This window comes from Syngnathus acus, chromosome 3, assembly GCF_901709675.1.
Source record: "Syngnathus acus chromosome 3, fSynAcu1.2, whole genome shotgun sequence".
Lineage (NCBI taxonomy): Eukaryota > Metazoa > Chordata > Actinopteri > Syngnathiformes > Syngnathidae > Syngnathus > Syngnathus acus.
In genome coordinates this window covers 20600520-20620898 of record NC_051089.1, presented here as the reverse complement: position 1 = coordinate 20620898, position 20379 = coordinate 20600520, and the positions used below count along the sequence as shown (strand labels likewise).

Genomic DNA, 20379 nt, shown 5'->3' with positions numbered 1-20379 from the left:
TGATCGATTGAGCTTGCAGTCATCAGGCTAGTGCATGTGCAATACAGAATACAAGTTTCTCCTTTTTAGTTCAGTAAATAATTTAATGAAATGTGACATTCAATCGCAAGCATTTCAAGATGGTGTGTGCTGATGTTCCTTTGCTTTGCTGTCTTGTTTGCTGCTATTGGATTTACTTGAATGTGTGTGAGCATATGCATTTGCATGTGAACAATTACGCTCAAGATTATTCAACCACTACTATAAATTACATTGATTTGCAAACTTTGAAGAGATGGCCATGTATGAATCAGTTCTGCTAAGCTATTCAATTAGTTTATACTAGGGGTGTAACGATTCATCGATACACATCGATTCATCGATATAATGCTCTACGATTTATTGGCATCGATGCTAAACGTAAACATCGATTTACATCGCCGTGTTTGACCTCGGACATTAGACGCGACTTTATTTTGAAATCCAGTTCATTGTTGCTTGCTTCCTCTTTCCGGGAGCAGTGCGCGGCGAGTTGCGAGCAGAGCAGGCACGTGAAAGGGGAGCCGACAACTACGCGGCTCCTGGGCTGGTGCTATGGCTAGTGTCCAAGAAGACGAGGAAATTCGCTCCCCTTTGGGCTTCAAGTCATTCGTTTGGAAGCACTTTGGATTCCAAAGAAAAGATGGCTCAACGGACAATTAAAATTATTGTAAATAAATAGTTCAGTAATGCACTTTAAAGTTAATGGTATTACAAAAAAAGAAAGAATATTCATTTTTCTTTACTTACTTATATGAGAAAAAATATAGGAATTTGATAAAGTTCAGTGTTAAAATAAGCACTTTGTATACTACAATACTCTTGTAATTTCCTAAATAAAGAGTTTGCAGTGCCTTGTTGATTTTGCGTATGAATTGTTATAAATCAGGATATTGCTCTATATTTTTTATTTAAAAAAAAAAATAAAAAAAATAAAAATATCGATAATGGAGCACTATATCGTGATGTATCGTGAATGAATCACAGCAGGCTTTAAGATATCGGCAAATATCATATCGTGGTTCTTTGTATCGATATGATATCGTATCGTGACAAAACCCGCGATTTACACCCCTAGTTTATACTAATCATCAGCAAATACGTATAAGGTTGTGTTAGATCACAGTGGTCATTTGTCCAGCATCATCAAACATCATCATCAAGTGTCTTTTTTTTTTTTCATGTTGTGGTTGTATCCCGCACTTGGAAATAGGCAAGGCTAGAGTTTTAGTGTTCTCCTGGTTGTCCGTTCTCCTGGTGGAGGGCTGCATGTGAACTCAGAAGGGAATAATTACATGACCAATTATTTTGAATTTTATCCGTACATTGCTTATAGAAAAGGGTCTAAAAATGCAGGAGAAATGGACAAAGAACACCCCCAAAAATATTGGGGGAAAAAATAGTACACAGCTTGTCACTCTTATGAGTAACAAGGTTAGCGTGGAAAAAAAGGAAGTGTCCTTTTTTTTTTCACTTTTTTCACACAAATGGGTGCCATCAAGTAGGGTTTGACAAAAAACTATACTATACCAAATATCAATACCGTAATTTTCGGACTATAAGTCGCGGTTTTTTTCATAGTTTGGGTGGGGGGGCGACTTATAATAAGGAGCGACTTATATGTTTTTTTTCAAAAATTTTCAAAAAGTGAAACCGCGATAAACGAACCGCGATGTAGCAAGGCATTACTGTAATTTGAATTTCAAGTGACGTCATTAGCGCGACGCGGCGTGGCGCGGCGGTTGTTTACATAAAGGACAAAGATTGATCACGGGATGACGAAGGGCCCCACGTACTACCGGCATCATTAGCGGCTTTGTTTCTAAGTGACACGGCGGACGAAGAGTTTGAAGGATTTAAGGATTTGGAGTGACACAGAAGGTTTGAGAAACTATTATGGCTTTTACCCATGCCCGGTCCTACTCTCCGGAGCTCTCTTTCACCTCCGTGGATGGAAGTCGAGGGCCGGCGCTCGGCCGGGTGGCTGTCCGGGGACGGTGGATGGGGCTCGGTCATGGCTTTTACGCACGCCCGGTCCTATTCTATGGAGCTCTCTTCCACTTCCGTGGCTGGAAGTCCACGCCGCCACACGCCTGGAAGTTTGTTTTGTTAAATAAAGAGCCGTTTACCAAACCCACGTCTTTCCTTGAACTTTGTTAACACTACAATATAGTTATATAGTAGATCTGTGGAATAACGACGAGGCTGACGTCGGGGCGCACGCGCGGCGTTGTTGACGAAGGACGAGGAATTTGATCGATGGATTTAATGATTTAGAGTGCACAGATGGCTTGATAATACTATTGCTTATATAATAGTTATTTGATACGTATCTAATTTATATATCGTTATATGGGCCTGTGGAATATTTTGAAGTGCAAGCGCCGTCAGCTGCACGCACCCATTGTTGACAAAGGACCATCGATGGATTTGATGATTTGGAGTGACACAGATGGTTTGATAACATTATTGCTTATATACCGTGTTTTTCCGTGCATAATGCACCCCCGTGCATAATACGCACCCTACAAATGGCATGTCGATGCTGGAAAAAAGCCTGTACCCATGTATAATACGCTCCCAAATTTTGACTCTTAAGTCCGTAAACGTAAAATTATTTCAGAAAAAAGATCATCTTTGGGAACAACCGGATGTTATTCTGCCAGTCAGTATCACTGCGCATGCGCTAGCAAACTCGATAGCGAAGAAATGTTTCGGATTTGTGTAGGGTACATTGTGACAGCAAACGAGCAGGTGATCGAGCAAGCGAGAGCATTGTGTTCGTATGGAGCGTGTTTGAAGTGAACAGCAGAGAAGAAAGGAACAAGGCAAAGTGTTGTGAAATAAAATATTACCTGTAATACGCATTTTGTTATTTGTTGATTGAAACTGTTAATTAAACTGTGAATTGAAACTAATAGGTAGAGAACTGAACTCTCGCTCTTTATATAGCTGACGTGTCTTGCGCTTGCGCATCCGTTCTGCGCATACTATAATGGCGGCCTCCATATGATATCCGGTCTGCGATGGAGATTAAAAAACAAACAATATTTGACAATAACACACCATCAAGGATTGCACCATCGCATCAAACGATGTGTCGTCAATTATGAATTTTACTGACTAAGTGTGTTGGGCAGGATGGCTGAATGCGATGCGCGATTGACAACAAACAAGAAGAAAGGTGTGATTTCAAGTTTTATTTCGAGGGAGATTTTCTTCAAAAATTGTTGTACCCATGCATAATGCGCACCCCAGATTTTAGGACAATAAATTAGTTAAATTTTGCGCATTATGCATGGAAAAACACGGAAATAGTTATTTGATATATAATTTATATATCGTTATATGGGCCTGTGGAATATTTGGAAGTGCAAGCGCCGCGCACGCATTGTTGACATAAAGGACGATCGATGGATTTAATGAATTGGAGTGACACAGATGGTTTTATTAACATGTTATTTATGTAATAGTTTTTTGAATAACTCTGAATTTTACGTCAGGGCCGTTCTCAGCTCTTTGTTTGTGTTTATGTCACGTTGGCATACCTATCGTTTAGCCTGTTGTTGCTCGTTCATGACTGTTCTTGGTGTTGGATTTTGTCGAATAAATTGCCCCCCAAAAATGCGACTTATACTCCGGAGCGACTTATATATGTTTTTTTTCACTTTTTTGGGCATTTTATGGCTGATGCGACTTGTACTCCGGAGCGACTTATAGTCCGAAAATTACGGTACTTGTTTGCGTGACATGTGCATCGCAAGCGTGAGTAAACAACCACAAAATATAAAAGGTAGATTAATAACTTCTATTGCCTTTTATGGGCACATCACCCCTGCCAACATGGCCACCCTTTATGTCTGTTCATTGGTTTAATGTCGCCAATGCCAACATGGCTGTCACATAGGCATGCCTATTAGCCATTAGTAGGACTGGACGATTAATTGAAAATGTAATCATGATTTTAAGTTTGGCTTCCCTCATTAACACCATGACTACAGAACGGCGCGGTATGCTTACAAGTTCACAATGTTGAGAAAGAACCCTGAATGTGCCATATTGCTTGCGTAGCAAGCGTATAGTAGTTGACACTCATGACAGCTCAGTTGGAGTTTATTGTAGAACTAATCACATAACAAAACAATTTACACGCATTGTGTATTTATATACAACACAAGCTTCATTTCTAAACTGCTAATGTTAATGTCAACGAACGATCCCATTCAAATCTCAAGTGTATTTTTTTCACCATAGTGTATTTGGAGAGTTAAAATGTAACCACAAGGCTGATGACCGGTTCAGATTGTACCCCTCATTCTACCCAAAAGACTGCTGGGACACGCTCCAGCACACCAGCGTAAAATAAGGTTAAAAATAAAAAAGACAAGATATCCATCCCTGAACCGCTTCTGCTCACGAGGGTCGCGGGCATGCTTGAGCCTATCCCGACATTGGGCGGTTGGTAGGGAACACCTTGAACTCACACCCACGGACAATTTGGAGTCGTCCATTGGCCGACCAAGCATGTTTTGGGAATTTGGGAGGAAACTGGGGTATCTGGAAGAAACCCACACAGGCATGGGGAGAACATGCAAACTCCACACAAGAAGGCGGTAGCCGGAATCAAACCCACAACCTCTGAATTGTGAGGAAGACTTGCTAACCAGTGCATTTATTTATTTATTTATTTATTTATTTAGTTAGTTTATTTATTATTTTTTGTTTGTTATTTATTTATTTTATTTACAATCTTTTTTATGTACTGGGCATTTTCTGTGTTTTTAAATTGAAAAAGTGCAAAACAATGTTGCATTATTAGGCTAGTGAAGAAAAGGATTATCCCTTCCCCTTATTATTTGGTTAAGCCAATGTTCTACTGTAATTACTAGGGGTGTAACGATTCATCGATACACATCGATTAATCGATATAATGCTCTACGATTTATTGGCATCGATGCTAAACGTAAACATCGATTTATATCGCCGTGTTTGACCTCGGACATTAGACGCGACTTTATTTTGAAATCCAGTTCATTGTTGCTTGCTTCCTCTTTCCGGGAGCAGTACGCGGCGTATTGTGTTGTGAGCAGAGCAGGCACGTGAAAGGGGAGCCGACAACTACGCGGCTCCTGGGCTGGTGCTATGGCTAGTGTCCAAGAAGACGAGGAAATTCGCTCCCCTTTGGGCTTCAAGTCATTCGTTTGGAAGCACTTTGGATTCCAAAGAAAAGATGGCTCAACGGACAATTAAAATTATTGTAAATAAATAGTTCAGTAATGCACTTTAAAGTTAATGGTATTACAAAAAAAGAAAGAATATTCATTTTTCTTTACTTATATGAGAAAAAATATAGGAATTTGATAAAGTTCAGTGTTAAAATAAGCACTTTGTATGCTACAATACTCTTGTAATTTCCTAAATAAAGAGTTTGCAGTACCTTGTTGATTTTGCGTATGAATTGTTATAAATCAGGATATTGTTCTATATTTTTTATTTAAAAAAATAAAAATATCGATCGTGGAGCACTATATCGTGATGTATCGTGAATGAATCACAGCAGGCTTTAAGATATCGGCAAATATCGTATCGAGATTTTTTGTATCGATATGATATCGTATCGTGACAAAACCCGCGATTTACACCCCTAGTAATTACCAATAAAAATGGGAACATCTAGTGTTTTACTACTCTGTGTACTAATCGAATCGTTAATTTTCCTTCTCCATTGGAAGAGATTTAAATATAAGTGGAGCCTCGGTTTTCGAACGTCCCGGTTCTCGAACAAATCGGTATTCGAACAAAAAATTCGAGATTTTTTTGCTTCGGATGTCGGACAAAATTTGGTTGTCGAAACTCGCGAGATGAGCCGAGAGGACCCGCATGCAACTGACTCCGTTCGTTATTACATTCTCGTTACTCTGAGGATTGCATCAACTCTAATCATGCCTCCAAAGGAAGCAAGTGGGAGCAGTAAAGCCATCCTAAAACACAAAGACGCTCCTAAAGCAATGCGACAGTGAGCGCCCGGCGCGCTGCGGTTGCGCGCTCGGACAAAATTAAGCTCCCTGTGCACTGAGGTCCACTTAAATTTTGGAAAGTACATCAGGACTTTAAAAATATTTTCTAAATTTTAGCGAGGGCACTGTCACAATAATGCGAACAGCCCGGTGCAGTTGCACGGTCGGCGACGCGCTACGGTTGCGCGTTCGGCGGTGCGCTGCAGTTGCGCGATCGGATAAAAATGCGCAAATGAAAAAATGCTTAAAAAAGGCGTTTTTTTTTGCTTGGAACGGATTATTTTTTTCCCATTATTTGTAATGGGAAAACATGATTCGGAATTCGAATGATTCACTTCTCGAACAGCCTTCTGGAACGGATTGTGGTCGAAAACCGAGGCTCCACTGTAATTGTTTGCCAGTGTGTGTCACCTAACTTTGCATGAAGCTTGACCTTAGCTTGCCTGTATTAGGGTTGTGATTGTGCCCAAGTGCAGATAACGTGGCTGAGTTGATGCAACTTAGGTAAAAGGCTCCTGATCAGGGAGGGTCTTAGAAAAACGTACTTAACAGTCTGTGTCCTTTGGATTTGCGGTTGCAAAAACATCAGCTACAACTCTACTCCCTAATAAACAGGAGAGAGCAGTTATTAAAAGGCCACCCACTTGTACAATATAGTTATTCTTATATATTCCCCGTTGATAGCAATAATGACACTACTTGAAAATTATCGACACTTCAATTACATAATTTCTTTTCTGTGTAATACTAACCCTATTACTATTACTCAGTAAACAACTGAATTTGTTTTATTCTCTGAATGAGTTTCATCCAAACACTTGAAGTGTAAAATTGCTGTAATTATCTAAATAATTGAAGGATCTAAGCCTCTAAATCCAAAGGCCCCTTGACTAAAGCTCCCTGGTAAGGAAAAGCACAAGGAAATCAATTATGAACAGCCATTTGATAAATAAGTTCTTGCTTAATAAATTGTCACATCTATTTGATTTTTAAACCACCTATATTTTTGGGGTCACAGGGAAGTAGTGTTACTAGTCTGAATTTAGGGCGAGGCACCTTGGACTCCTTGGTTGTTATTTTATTTCTGCATGATGCATGCTTAAATCACATTTGATCTGGTAAAATGTATAAACTTAAAGAAAAGTAATTTTAGGGGTTATTCCAGGAGAGTCTTGTCTTCCATTGGCCTTGACATCAGACTAGTGTGCTGACAATCGGTCTGTTGTCTGCAAAGTGAGAGAGAAAGGTGGACAGGCAGGGGAGCCAGATGTTATTTTTCTGCATGATGCATCAGCTATCACTAAAGTGCTGATGAAGCTGTTTACTGAGGGCCTATTAAAAAGTCACATGTTGCAGATGAATACACTATTTCACCATTCTCAGAGGTTAAGAATCCCTGTCCATGATAACTGTTCGTCAAGTTCAGCAAGTTTAGAATGAGTCGTTGCTTAACATTTCCTCTTCGGAGATCATTCATATTGACCCCCACCCCAATATTTTGCACTCCAGAAGCTGGATGTGTCTTGGGGTAAACTGGCACTTCAGCCTCACAGACCAGCATGTCCCCATTCGGAGTCCCATTCCTTTAACCTTAGCACCCACCCCACCCACTGCCATCACTTGTTGAAAAAGATAACATTGTCGATAAATTGTTAGGCTTGTATTGCAGGCTGCAATGCACTGACCTATCAAAGCTGTCAGATTTGGATAGATGAAGAAGGAGCATGCGTGCGCTTGTGTGCGTGTCCGTGTGTGTGTGTGTGTGTGTGTGTGTGTGTGTGTGTGTGTGTGTGTGTGTGTGTGTGTGTGTGCCTGCGTGCGTGCGTGCGTGCGTGCGTGCGTACGTACGTGCGTGCGTGTCTGCGTGCGTGCTTGCGTGCATGCGTGCATGCGTGTGTGTGTGCCTGCGTGCGAGCATGCGTGCGTGCGTGTGTAAGTGAATGCTGTGAGATGTGTTGTCAACAGTGTGGGTCTCCTTCCTCTCCAGACGGATTGCGTTGCCTAGGAAACAGTTGCTAGGATTGCATCTCTCTCTCTCTCTCCTCTCTCTCTCTCTCTCTCTCTCTCGCCTCTCACTGTGGCTCTCACTCTCTTGTTCTCTCTCTCTCTCTCTGTCTCTCTGTCTCTCTCTCTAGAGCTCTGTTCTACATTTTACCCGTTTTCTCTGGCATGGTGCATGTGAATGTTCAGTGTAATCCTTGCCCCCATATGAAATGAATCTTAACAGTGCCCCAACAGTGCACAAGTGGCCTGTCACACGCTTTCACAACTTGGCCGCTTTCCTTCACGACACCATATTATTGTCCATGATGAGACAATGAGACAACTGAATGTTTTACAAAGAAGATGACAACTGAAGGATTTATTCAAAATAAGTAGTATGACTATTCAAATAGGACTTGAAGAAAAATACAACCTTGGTCCAGGAAAACTTTGGGCAATTTACCAAATTTTGCTGGCCCATCATTCATCCTTCATCGATCACCCTTCCATCATCATCAGTTCGCCCTTATTCATAATAGACGCCTTATTCATAATAGACGCCCATCCGTCATTATTTTAAAAGTGCTTCCATCATTGCTTCCGTCCGTCCATCAATTATCACCACCCCAAAAAAAAATTGTTGCCACTGTCATCAATAATAATGAATTACAGTGACTTTATTGTTAAATGGCACAGTGGCGCACTGGTTAGAGTGTCGCCTCACAGTTCAGAGGAGCAGAGTTCGATTCAAGCTCTTTCCTGTGTGCATGTTCTCCCTGTGCCTGCGTGGGTTCTCTCTGTATATTGCAGTTTCCTCCCACATTACAAAAACATGCATGGTAGACCGATCGACCGCTTCAAATTGCAAGGTGTGAATGTTTGTGTGCCCTTCAATTGGTGACCAATTCAGGGCGTCCCCCACCTACTGCCTGATGTCAGCTTGGATAGGCTCCAGCGTGACCACGACCCTCGTGAGGAGGCTAAGATAATGGATAGATGGACTTTGCAGGAACCGGAACATTGTTATGAAATGAGTTCATTTTTGCCAAAAAGATTACCTGATCGATCCATGCTGGCATGAACATCAACATCGTGAAAATTACGTGCTACTTTCCGCACAACTCAGCCTTGCACATCGTGACCACAAAGAATGTAAGCTCAGTGGTGCTGCAAGTCATTCACACCAAGAAGGGTGCGAAATACACAAGCAGCTGTGTGCTTCTCGATGGTCCCAAAGCAAGCAGGATTTGAGGGATAACAAGAAAGCAGCTGTGATTACTATCATTGTTGCTTAGGAAATGAAGGTAGTGATTCTTTTTTCCTTATTTAAATGAGTCATGCCCCACCTCTTCTCTGTTGGCTGGACACTCGCACAAGCAAGGGAACACCCGTGATCAAACTTGCCCAAGGCACGCCACACGACAGTTTATTTCGTGTCCTGAGTCAACAGAAGCAATACAGGCTGGGCGTGTTTCTCTCAGTCAACAGTGAAATGGGCGTCCGTCAGTGAGAGGTCTATCGGCACTTGACCTGGTTAGTGACAATTACACGAATGGATGAAAACCCATTACCGTCCATCCTCAGTCCATCCTTTTTTTAACTTTCTGGGCCTTGGACTGCAAAATGGACGTCCGTCGGTGAAAGACAGACAGACGGACTGTCACTGGGATAGAATGGCCATCTCAGATCATCATTTTACTAGGAAGTAGTGTTACTTGAAAATGTGATGCATGCTGTGCAATTTGATATACCAGCTGAACTTTTGTGGCGAACAAAAAGGCGATAAGAGCACCTACTGTGGCTAAAGTAGTGAGTTTTGACAAAGCAAAGACGTCAAATTGAAGAAGAGTTTCAAAATGACTGTTGGTGTGGATAAGCGGAGAAAAAGCTTACTGGTGCAACTATAATACCGTTTTTTTCCGTGTATAATACGCAAAATTTAACTAATTTATTGTCCTAAAATCTGGGGTGCGCATTATACATGGGTACAAATTATATTAAATTTTTTTTATTTTATTTTTTTTATTTATTTTTTTATTTATTTTTTTTAAGAAAATCATGGTACAACAAAACCAACAACAGGACTGACCGACAAAGACGTGGAACAAAAAGACAGGGTGACATTACCAAAGACAGGAACAGAAACCAAACAGACATCATGACAGTAACACATGCAATGATCCGACGGTGAGCGAGGGGCAGACAGGACTTAAATACAAAACACGTTACAAGAACAATAGTGTGTTTGTACTGTGCTCTGGTCATTTCGTCAAAGAAGGGATAATAGTCCTCTTCTTTTCTTGACTGACAATGAATGTGATAGTTTAATACAATCAGCAAATAACAAAATGCGTATTGCAGGTAATATTTTATTTCACAACACTTTGCCTTGTTCCTTTCGTCTCTGCTGTTCACTTCAAACACGCTCCATACGAACGCAATGCTCTCGTATCAGACGCTTGCTCGATCACCTGCTCGTTTGCTGTCACAATGTACCCTACACAAATCCGAAACATTTGTTGCGGCTCTGAGTCACGACGAGGGGCAAGTTTTGGTTTCCAAGGGTGTTTTTATTCCTCTTCAACGTCTCTCCCATACAGAGCCGCCTTTTTCACATGTCCGCACGTCACTTTCCTCTCTTTTCATCTGATCGCGGTGGTGCCTTTATGGGCAGTCGGAGAAATCAACGCCAACAAAAAAAAATACATCCAGCCTAGTTAAGACCATACCAAAGACTATAAAAATGGGACCCATTGCCTCCCTGCGTGTGTGACGATCATTGGGACTTAAAAAGAAAAATAAATAAATAAATAAAAAATTGGGTGCGTATTATACATGGGTACAGGCTTTTTTCCAGCATCAACATGCCATTTTTAGGGTGCGTATTATACATGGGGGCGCATTATACACGGACAAAAACGGTACTCAAAAAAGTGAGATGGAGAGTCATTTGCTAACAAAAATGCCATGTTATTTATTCCTAATCAAGTGTGATTTTACTTATTTCTATATTGTACTGTTTATTTCTGACTACACTGCCGTAGCTGGAAAGGATTAATTCTATTTCCATTCATTTTAATGGGAAACATTCGGTTAGCGAATGTCTTGGTCTGGAAATGGAGTCTTTATTGAAACAAATAATATTTCTGATCGGACGTTCCACTGAAGTGCAAACTAAGCAGCCTTAATTTCTTCAATTTGGGGGAACAAGCAGTCTGAATTGTTTTCTTCTCCATTTTTTGTTTTCATTTTTTGACCATGACAAACGACAGCTGTGTTTGACAGTAACATGTTAATGAATCTGCAAATACATAACAAATGATAGTGAATTGAAGTGGCAGACATAATGCGTCAGGATTTACTGGAGTCAATTATCTGATTAGTTGGTGAGTTAAACGCAGACAAGTCGTAAATGAGGGTCACACATGCTCACACGCGCGCGCTCATACGCACACGCACACACCGTGACAGCTCGTCTCCGTACGTATGTGCAGTGGCGCACACTTAACGACCATCTCCATCTTCATCGAGTCTTTAAACCGGCTAGATTAAGCCCTCCCGAATCCCGTCTCGTGTTCTTGTGGAATGAGGCGCTTCCACCCAGCCTGATGTCGCCTCATTTGGAGAGCGCAGACCGAGATCGCTGGCAAGAGCTTCTGCAGTCGCAGAGGAAGCAGCGGCGGGGGTAACCGCGGCGTCAAGCCCGCTTTTCCGCTCAGGAGGGAGGCGAAGAAGGGGATTACGTCGTCGTCCTTTTTTTTTTTTTTTTTTTTTTTGAGAGGGTGGTGTCGTCTCTTTCCCGGAGATGCTGTCGCCGGGCCACTGTCATACCGTGTGATATACACAGAGCCCGGTGGGGTGGGGTCGAGGTTACCCTGCCCTGACCGGACTCGCTCTCCTTCAACATGAACCTCCACTCGGCCAGGGCGTCCGTGGCCATGCTGCGAATGATGGGCTGTGCTAACGGCCGCTCTGCTCGGAATCTTCTCCACAGTGACTGCGTGGTGGACGAGAAGACAGTGGTACTCCAGAAGAAGGAAAATGAAGGATTCGGCTTCGTCCTACGAGGAGCCAAAGGTAATTCGCACACGCGTCTGAAATGATTTAAACAATTATTTTCAGAATTCCCCTCAAATCAGCAACTCTTGAAAACACACATTCTCTCATGGTCGGTGGCAAAGCCTACTTTTGACATGCGTAATAATTTGTAGTGTTTGACTTACCTAGTTTAAAAGAGTGTTGGTTTGGTGTGTTAGTTCATTGTTTTAGGGTTTGAAAGGAACTTTATTTATGATCCAACTTGCACGCGCGTTTGCATGTTTGCGCGCGCGCGCGTGCGTGTGTGTGTGTGTGGGTGGGGGGATTGGGGTAATTTCATATTAGTCATATCATTCCACAAACCCATCTGTCCTGTTTTTGGTTCAATGCACCTTGCATAAACCATCATCATCTTTCCTGAACACGGCATGAATTGTCCGTGATGTTGAGTGGCCTCACCAGGCTGTTTGATATTTCACCAAGCTTTGAGATTGGCTCTAAAAATAGACAGTTTGGACTGCTGCATCGGTTTCTATGACAATTCTCACCATGTCATAATCCACGTTATTAAAGATTAAAGATTAAAGTCCCAATGATCGTCACACACACACCTGGGTGTGGTGAAATTTGTCCTCTGCATTTAACCCATCCCCGTGTGATTTTAATCCATCCCCTGGGGGAGAGGGGAGCAGTGAGCAGCAGCGGTGCCGCGCTCGGGAATCAGTTGGTGATCTAACCCCCCAATTCCAACCCTTAATGCTGAGTGCCAAGCAGGGAGGCAATGGGTCCCATTTTTATAGTCTTTGGTATGACCCGGCCGGGGTTTGAACCCACAACCTTCCAGTCTCAGGGCGGACACTCTACCACTAGTCCACTGAGCCGTTATGTTTCACTACTGTGTGGAGCGATCGCTTGGTCTATGCTGCGGCTATGTCAAAAGATAAATTTTGTATTTCATGCTCCCTTTTTTTAGAAGGAAAAAGAAAGGGGGGGGAGATGGATAGAGAGGAGAGATTTGGCTTGAAAAACAGGAGGAATGTTCTAGTCATTCTGACACACACTGCCATCACCCTGGGGAACTGACCCAGCCAAGCTTAGCCTGCAAGGGGGTGAACACACGTACACAAACACACAGACATACACTCATGCTCGAGCTGTCACATAGGCTTACATCCTCTTTTGCTCCCTGATAGTCTGCAGTTCTTTCTTTCCCATCTCTCGTCCTTTTTTACTGCTTTGTCCGTATCTCACTGTCACCCTCACTGCTGGACACCTAAACATACAATCACGCAGCTCTCGCACATGCTTGTGGGTCGTCTGTCTTCAGTGGGATGACTTATAGGAAGTGTCACATGTCACCATTCCACCCACAATATTTTGCAATCTCCCCGGAGCAAGCAACAGATGCACCATGTTGGGGAATAGGAAGCAACAATAACCCAATTAATGACAAGTCAAAGGGAATCGCTGATAAATCCTTTTGTTGTGACTAGTGTACAATTAATGTGGAGGTTATTCTGATTCATAATAATTGTAATTTCAGTTGATTAATGTTTTTTTTGTTTTTTTACAATACACCAGTGCAAAGACTTTCCAATAACTTGAATGTGTAGTATATTGATTCACCACAGATTTCATGGTAACTATTATATAAAGCTGTCAAAGTCAAAGTCTGCTTTATTGTCAATTTCTTCATGTCAAGACATACAAAGAAATCGAAATTGCGTTTCCTACTATCCCACGGTGGAGACAAGACATATTACACCCAATTGGTCCACAGACAAACAAAACATTCAAGTAAACAATACAAAAAGTAAAAATAAGAAGGCACATACAATGAATAAATAAGAGCAACTTGGTTGAAATGATGCAATTGTGCATACAGCAGACAGTCAGTATAATAGCGCAAAAGTACAAGTGGAGTAGTGCAAGTGGAGTAGTGCAAGGCAGCCATCATGGCCCAAAAGGACGTTATGCAGCCGAGGGTGGAGAGAGTTCAGATCCTAACAGCCTGGAGTATGAAGCTGTTGGTGAGTCTGGTGGTGCGGGAGCGCATACTTCTGTACCTCTTCCCAGAGGGCAGTAGATCAAACAAAGTGTGAGCGGGGTGACTCACATCACTCACAATCGTGGTCGCCTTGCGGGTGAGGTAGGAGGTGTAAATGTCCTTCAGGGAGGAGAGTGAAGCAAATTTTATTTGCTAAAATTTCTCCTGTTCAGTTCAGGTCAGATTATTGTCAACACATAAAAATACAATCAAACTTGTCACGTCTCGTCCCCTGAACGGCTGGGGAAGAGACGTGACAAATCCCACTTTGTCCAAGCACCAAAACGGGGCTGTTCAGTTGAATGGAATTCAGTGATGGATTTAGATCTTTTGGTTCAAAAATTCCAAAGGCATACTGAATGTATGTAGTATGTATTATGGTTTCTTAATTCTTCTCTGTCATGTTTACAATGTAATTAGCTCCAAGCTCCAGTTATATTAAGTATCCTGACTTTTAAAAAGATAATCATATTAATCACTTTTGATTGACATTGTCAGAGAGGTGTTAATTTTACGGTATGTTTATTATTGTGGTTGTAGTTTCTTGTGGTGTAGAAGAGAAATGCAACATACTGTCGTCCCATTTAATATTTTTAGCTAAATAACCAAATCAGCAGATTGCCAAAGTGGTGATATTGTCATTTCCCTTTTTGTTCCTGTTCCTGCAAAGCGGACACACCCATTGAGGAGTTTACACCCACTCCAGCCTTCCCTGCTCTGCAGTATCTGGAGTCAGTGGATGAGGGGGGCGTGGCATGGCAGGCAGGGCTTCGGACGGGGGACTTCCTCATCGAGGTAAGAGCTGCGGAATCTCTTTTTCCGTGTTTGCGGTGCAATTGGTTAGTAAAACTTTGATCGATACAGTAAGATGGGATAGGTGGTGATGTGCTTACGTTCAACAAAATAATGCAAATATATTTTTCCAGAATATTAACGCATTTGGCATTTCTGTGGTTCTTGTTGTTGCCACATCAAGATTTTGAGGCCAGTGATCTTGGCACATCAAGATTGTGAGGCCAGTGATCAAGTGTTTAGGGACAATGCTGCATTACAAATAAAGTAACAAATATTGAGGAAAAAGACCATTGCTGGCCTTTTTTTTGCAGTTCTACTGTTTGCATCATCAACTTATAAAAATCCTTAAAACACAGTTGCAGTATTTGTTAGTCTTGAACCTTGTCAGCTTTGTTTTGTGTCATTGATGTTGGTGTGCATGTGCTTGCTGAATTTGGAAAATCAACGTCTAACCTAGTATATACACCCCCAAAAGATCATTTTAACATTATAAAATACAAGAATTCAATCGTCCCCAAGGTTTTTCAACAAGTTTTTTTTTTTTTTTACTGTTGCTTAGAATAAAGAGGAACGGCAAATAAAATCAGATTGGAAATGTCATAGTCTGCTGTTGAGTTAATTTGATGGTTGAAGACAACAAAACGAGTTGCCTGTGAAAAACCTGCACAAATATGTGATGATGATTTTGGTCCTTCATTAGCTCAGTCTTCTATCACCGATGTCCTTACGAATAGAAAAACTTAACATGGAAGTTGTTTGTTTTTCTGGCCTTGTTTAAAAACCCAGGATAAAACATCCTTTGGTTAATGTTTAGAAAACTTTTTATTTTACCACCGTCAATATTGGGGGAGGGTTACTTTTTGTTTGATGCTCTTCAACTGCTGCAGAGATTCAGTTAACATTTTGTGTTTGTCCACATTTGATGAAATAACAAATTCTATTTAGCCTAACAGCTTCAACATCATTCAAGATAGTTAAAGATATCCTTTTGCTGACTGCATTTGTGAAAATGCCAACAGCCTGTGTCATTCCAATTGTGGAATTTTGGGTGTGGTGCCTTACACCACACCTCCTTACACCTCACAATTTTCAGATTTCTATAGATTGAAATTAAAACATTGGCCAGTGGGGGTTGTCACGCTTGTGTTATAGTCCTGACATTCGAATGTAGAATCTCTTGAGTGGAGCTCTCATATCTGTTGTTTGAGGGGAATTTCTCCAGATCCTCAGGCTTATTTGTTTATTTATTATTTATTCATCACTCTTATTGTTCATTGTTTGTGCCTTCTTGTTTTTATTTTGCGTTGTTTACTTGTATGTTTATCGTGTACTGTGTCTCGTCACCGTGGGATAGGGGGAACGTGATTTCGATTTCTTCCAGTCAGAGTCAGCTTTATTGTCAATGCCTTCATGCTAAGACACACAAATAAATCGAAATTCCGTTTCCCCTATCCCACGGTGACGAGACACATGTGTCTTGGCATGAAGGAATTGACAATAAAGCTGACTCTGACTCTGACTTTCTTCTACGTTCCAAAAGTTAGTTTAATTGATGATTCAGTCCATAGGTGTAAATCTCAGTCTGAATGGTCGTTTGTTTATATGTGCCTTATGATTGGCTGGCGAACCGCTTGGTGTGTACCCCACCTTTTGCCCAGTCAGCTGGGACATAGGCTTCAGCTCATCGGTAATCCTAATGAGTAAAGGTGTTGTACAGTGGTATTCAAAATGATTGTTTTTCTAGATAATCTGTTGCTAATGGGAGATGACCACCTTTTGACCAAATACTGACATGACATATATAAACCAGTTGATGCCTTAAAATTTTAAATTCTAATGTTCCCCTTTGGAACATCTTACAAGTATAGTAAATAAACCTTTTGAGGTGTACCACAAACCTGTCTAATACAATTTTTTAAATGCAGATCACCAAACTCACTCTCACTTGTTTCTTCAACCAGTTCTCTAAACTTGCATCTGCAGGCAATGTAGTTGTAGCGCTGCCGTACCACTTCTGCTATAGCTCACATTGTGACAACTGTAACTAAGATGAACACACAATGAGTGAGTGACATTACAACTAATAAGTGGTGCGGCTATATCAAGTGACTTAAGGCCTATTCATACTTGCCGGGGCGTAGGCCGTGCGGACGTCACTGCAGCAATGCAGCATGCAGTTTGCCTTCACAGTCTCGGGTAGCCCAGACGCGTTTTGAAAACGTGTTGCAGTTTCACTCTAACCCATGGAATGTTGCTCTGGCTGGTATTGGCTTGGACAACACAGGGTTGCAAGTTGTGGTCGGGGTTTTCACTTTACTTTTTGAACAAGTACAAAGTGGCAATAATAGAGACCAAGCCTACTAAATGATACATTTAATTGTATTGTAGAAGGCGGTGGCGTAGACCTGTAGGTAGTAGTATGTACACATGTATGGTTTCTTACACTCGCACATACCAGTGTGAGTTTTGATTTTCATTCGGACTTTTGGGGTGATTGTATTTCGATCTTACACTAGGACCCTTGCTAATTTTTCTGTTAATAAATTCTGTTCAGTCAGCCCTGCACTTCTGCCTTGCCTGGCCTTCTTACTTGCATTAGGTGAAATATTTTGCACTTTATAAGTCATGCAAATAAGATGTACCATTAATATGAATAAATGTGCCCAAGAAGGACAAAGAGAAGATTGATTTTTTTTAACCACCATGTGTCTTTGTCTTGGTTTCTCAAATTTCCTGAAAGATTTCTTCCTTCATTATTACATAATTTTGCTTCATAACTATGTCCTTTGCTAATGCCCACATAAAGCTGCAGAATCAAGAATTGCCCTCCCTCTCACACACGCACACAAACACAAAACACACACACACATACACTAAATGAGGTCAAGGGATGAGTCTGGGTGTATCCCACGACTCAGACAGAGTTAGCTGGGATCTGCTTGAGCACATGGCAGCCCCAATAATTATAAGTAATACAGGAGTTTGACGGATGGAAAAATCCCTAGGCGTGTGTCAAAAAGCCGAAGTTGAATGAAATACTCTATTCAGTACAACGACCAAATATTTTTTCCAAATTGACAAACATTGTGTCATCAGCGGCCACACTTTGGAATTGTGGTTAGGACATGTGCTTCAACGCTAAGAGAGTTTGGGTTTGAATCTTACCTGAGCCCTTCCTGTATGGCAAGGGTGGGCAATTCCGGTCCTCGAGGGCCGGTGTCCTGCATGTTTTATAGGTCTCCCTGCTGCAACACACCTGATTCAAATGATCAGGATTGTTATCCAGCTTCTGCAGACCTTGCTAATTATCTGACCATTTGAATCAGGTGTGTTGCAACAGGGTGACATAGAAAACATGCAGGACACCGGCCCTCGAGGACCGGAATTGCCCACCCCTGCTGTATGGAGTAAATGTGTAAATGTCAATGCATGTTCCTTACTTACAATAGACCACTTCCAAGTTTGTAAACAATGTGATGTCATTTTGGGGGCGCGGCTTAACTTACCATATTTCAACAGACACAGCTTACATCCTATGGCTTGTCCAGGCAGGAATTGCATTCTGAAGGTTAAAGGGAGGGCAGCTCGGTGGCGCACTGCTTAGCACGTCCGCCTCACAGTTAGGAGGGTGCGGGTTTGATTCCACCTCCGGTCCTCCCTGTGTGGAGTTTGCATGTTCTCCCCGTGCCCGTGTGGGTTTTCTCCGGGCACTCCGGTTTCCTCCCACATCCCAAAAAAAACATGCTTGGTAGGCCGATTGAGCACTCCAAATTGTCCCTAAGTGTGAGTGTGAGTGGAAATGTTTGGTCGTCTCTGTATGCCCTGCGATTGGCTGGCAACTGGTTCAGGTTGTCTGCTGGGATAGGCTCCAGCACGCCCGCGACCCCCATGGCGACAACTGGTATAGAAAATGGATGGATGGAGGTAAAAGGGAAATGATTAGCACACTGATTTGAACTTCTCACCAGCCAGACTTGTCTGTGTTACATCAGCCAGTAGGATCAACCAGCCCCGACACACAGTGAAGCTCCCTGCCCACCGCCGGACCTCTCGAACCCATCTGCTTGCCATCCATCTGGCCGAAGCAGGAGATGCCAGTCACTGCCAGTCAGCCAGCCTGTGTTGCTTCGTCCCGCCTCTAGTCAGTCAGTCCGTGTGCCTCAATATATAAAACTGTGAGACAACGCCCGGCTCAGCTTGTCCAAATGTAAAAGTTGGACTTTTAGGATTGGGAGCCTCCAGTGATGTGGCCCACCCTTCACCGAGTGTGGTGCACCTCTATTTTGGATAGGCAATGGAGGGAGTACCCCATATGTGGACAAAATAACCCTTAGATTTCAGTCACAAAAAAGCCTCTCTGACCACTTTGTGTTTGCTTACCTTGGTGATTTTCATTCATCATCCGAACCACTTATCCTCACGAGTTCACGGGCATGCTGTGGCTGTCTTTGGGTGGTAGGTGGGTACACCCTGTTCTGGTTGCCAACTAATCACAAGGCACACAGACAAATAACTATTCACACTCACCCCCACGGATAATTTACAGTGGTCAATCGACCTACCATACATGTTTTTGGGATGTGTGATGAAACTAGAGTACCCGCAGAAAACCCACACAGGCAGTGAGAGAACATGCAAACTCCACACAGAAAGGCCGGAGCCGGAATTGAACCCTGCACCTCTGAACTGTGAGGCAGATGTTCTAATCAGTGCGCCTCTTGGTGACTTATGAAAGAAAACAGACAGATGTGACAGAAATGGCACTGAAGGTGTCGATTATAAATTTCAACATTTCATGATTTCATGATTATTATTTAAATTTTTTGTTTTTGCTATTAAGGCTTTGGTAACCAAAACCAGTTTACAACAGCTTTTGCTCGCCCTCCTTGTTTTCTGCATGGGAGCTTACGTGTGGTCTAGAATTCTTAGCAAGTACGCAGTGTAAAGAAAATTGGCCCATGCGGGTGTCGTCATCATCTTTTGTGCCAAGGCGTATTTTAAATCACTTTGTTGGCAGTGCAAGACCATATTTTAGTCAAGGTTACCTGACGCTAGAATGCGGTGTGCATTCTCATAGCCAACTAGGACTGGCTTTAAAATCAAAAGGCAAAACCACCACGCTGTCATGACGTAAGAAGGGACAAAGAAAAAATAATATTTTTGAGAGAGAGGAGCAATCACTGTTCTGCTATTTTTCTCTTGTCAAGTTTTCTTATTTATTAAACTTACTTATAAATCATTTTAATGATAGGCGCAGGGACGACAAGCAAAAGAAGTCTCTTTTTCTGACCTGTTTCACCATCCACTTAGGCCACATTGTAGCTTTCGATGAAAATAAATGTGAGTTTACTGACTTACTCTCCCGGGATCTGTGGAAGACATAACAGTATATTGTTTTCAAAATATTGTTTAGCATATATAGGCAGCAAGCCTAAATGTATGTTAGGCCAGGTTCATATTGAAGGCAACCGAGATGAGTTT

At 42.0% G+C, this 20379-nt stretch overlaps 1 protein-coding gene across 4 annotated transcripts in view; it reads left to right on the top strand.

Moving 5' to 3' along the window:
* The window catches only part of shank2b (SH3 and multiple ankyrin repeat domains 2b), a 252715-nt gene that overhangs the window by 153053 nt on the left and 79283 nt on the right, over positions 1–20379 (top strand). For all 4 annotated transcript variants that reach the window (XM_037247312.1, XM_037247310.1, XM_037247309.1 and 1 more), the window contains 2 exons: positions 12013–12095; positions 14774–14898. In XM_037247312.1, the coding sequence (XP_037103207.1) occupies positions 12013–12095; positions 14774–14898 (208 nt within the window). The remainder of the gene's footprint in view (positions 1–12012; positions 12096–14773; positions 14899–20379) is intronic.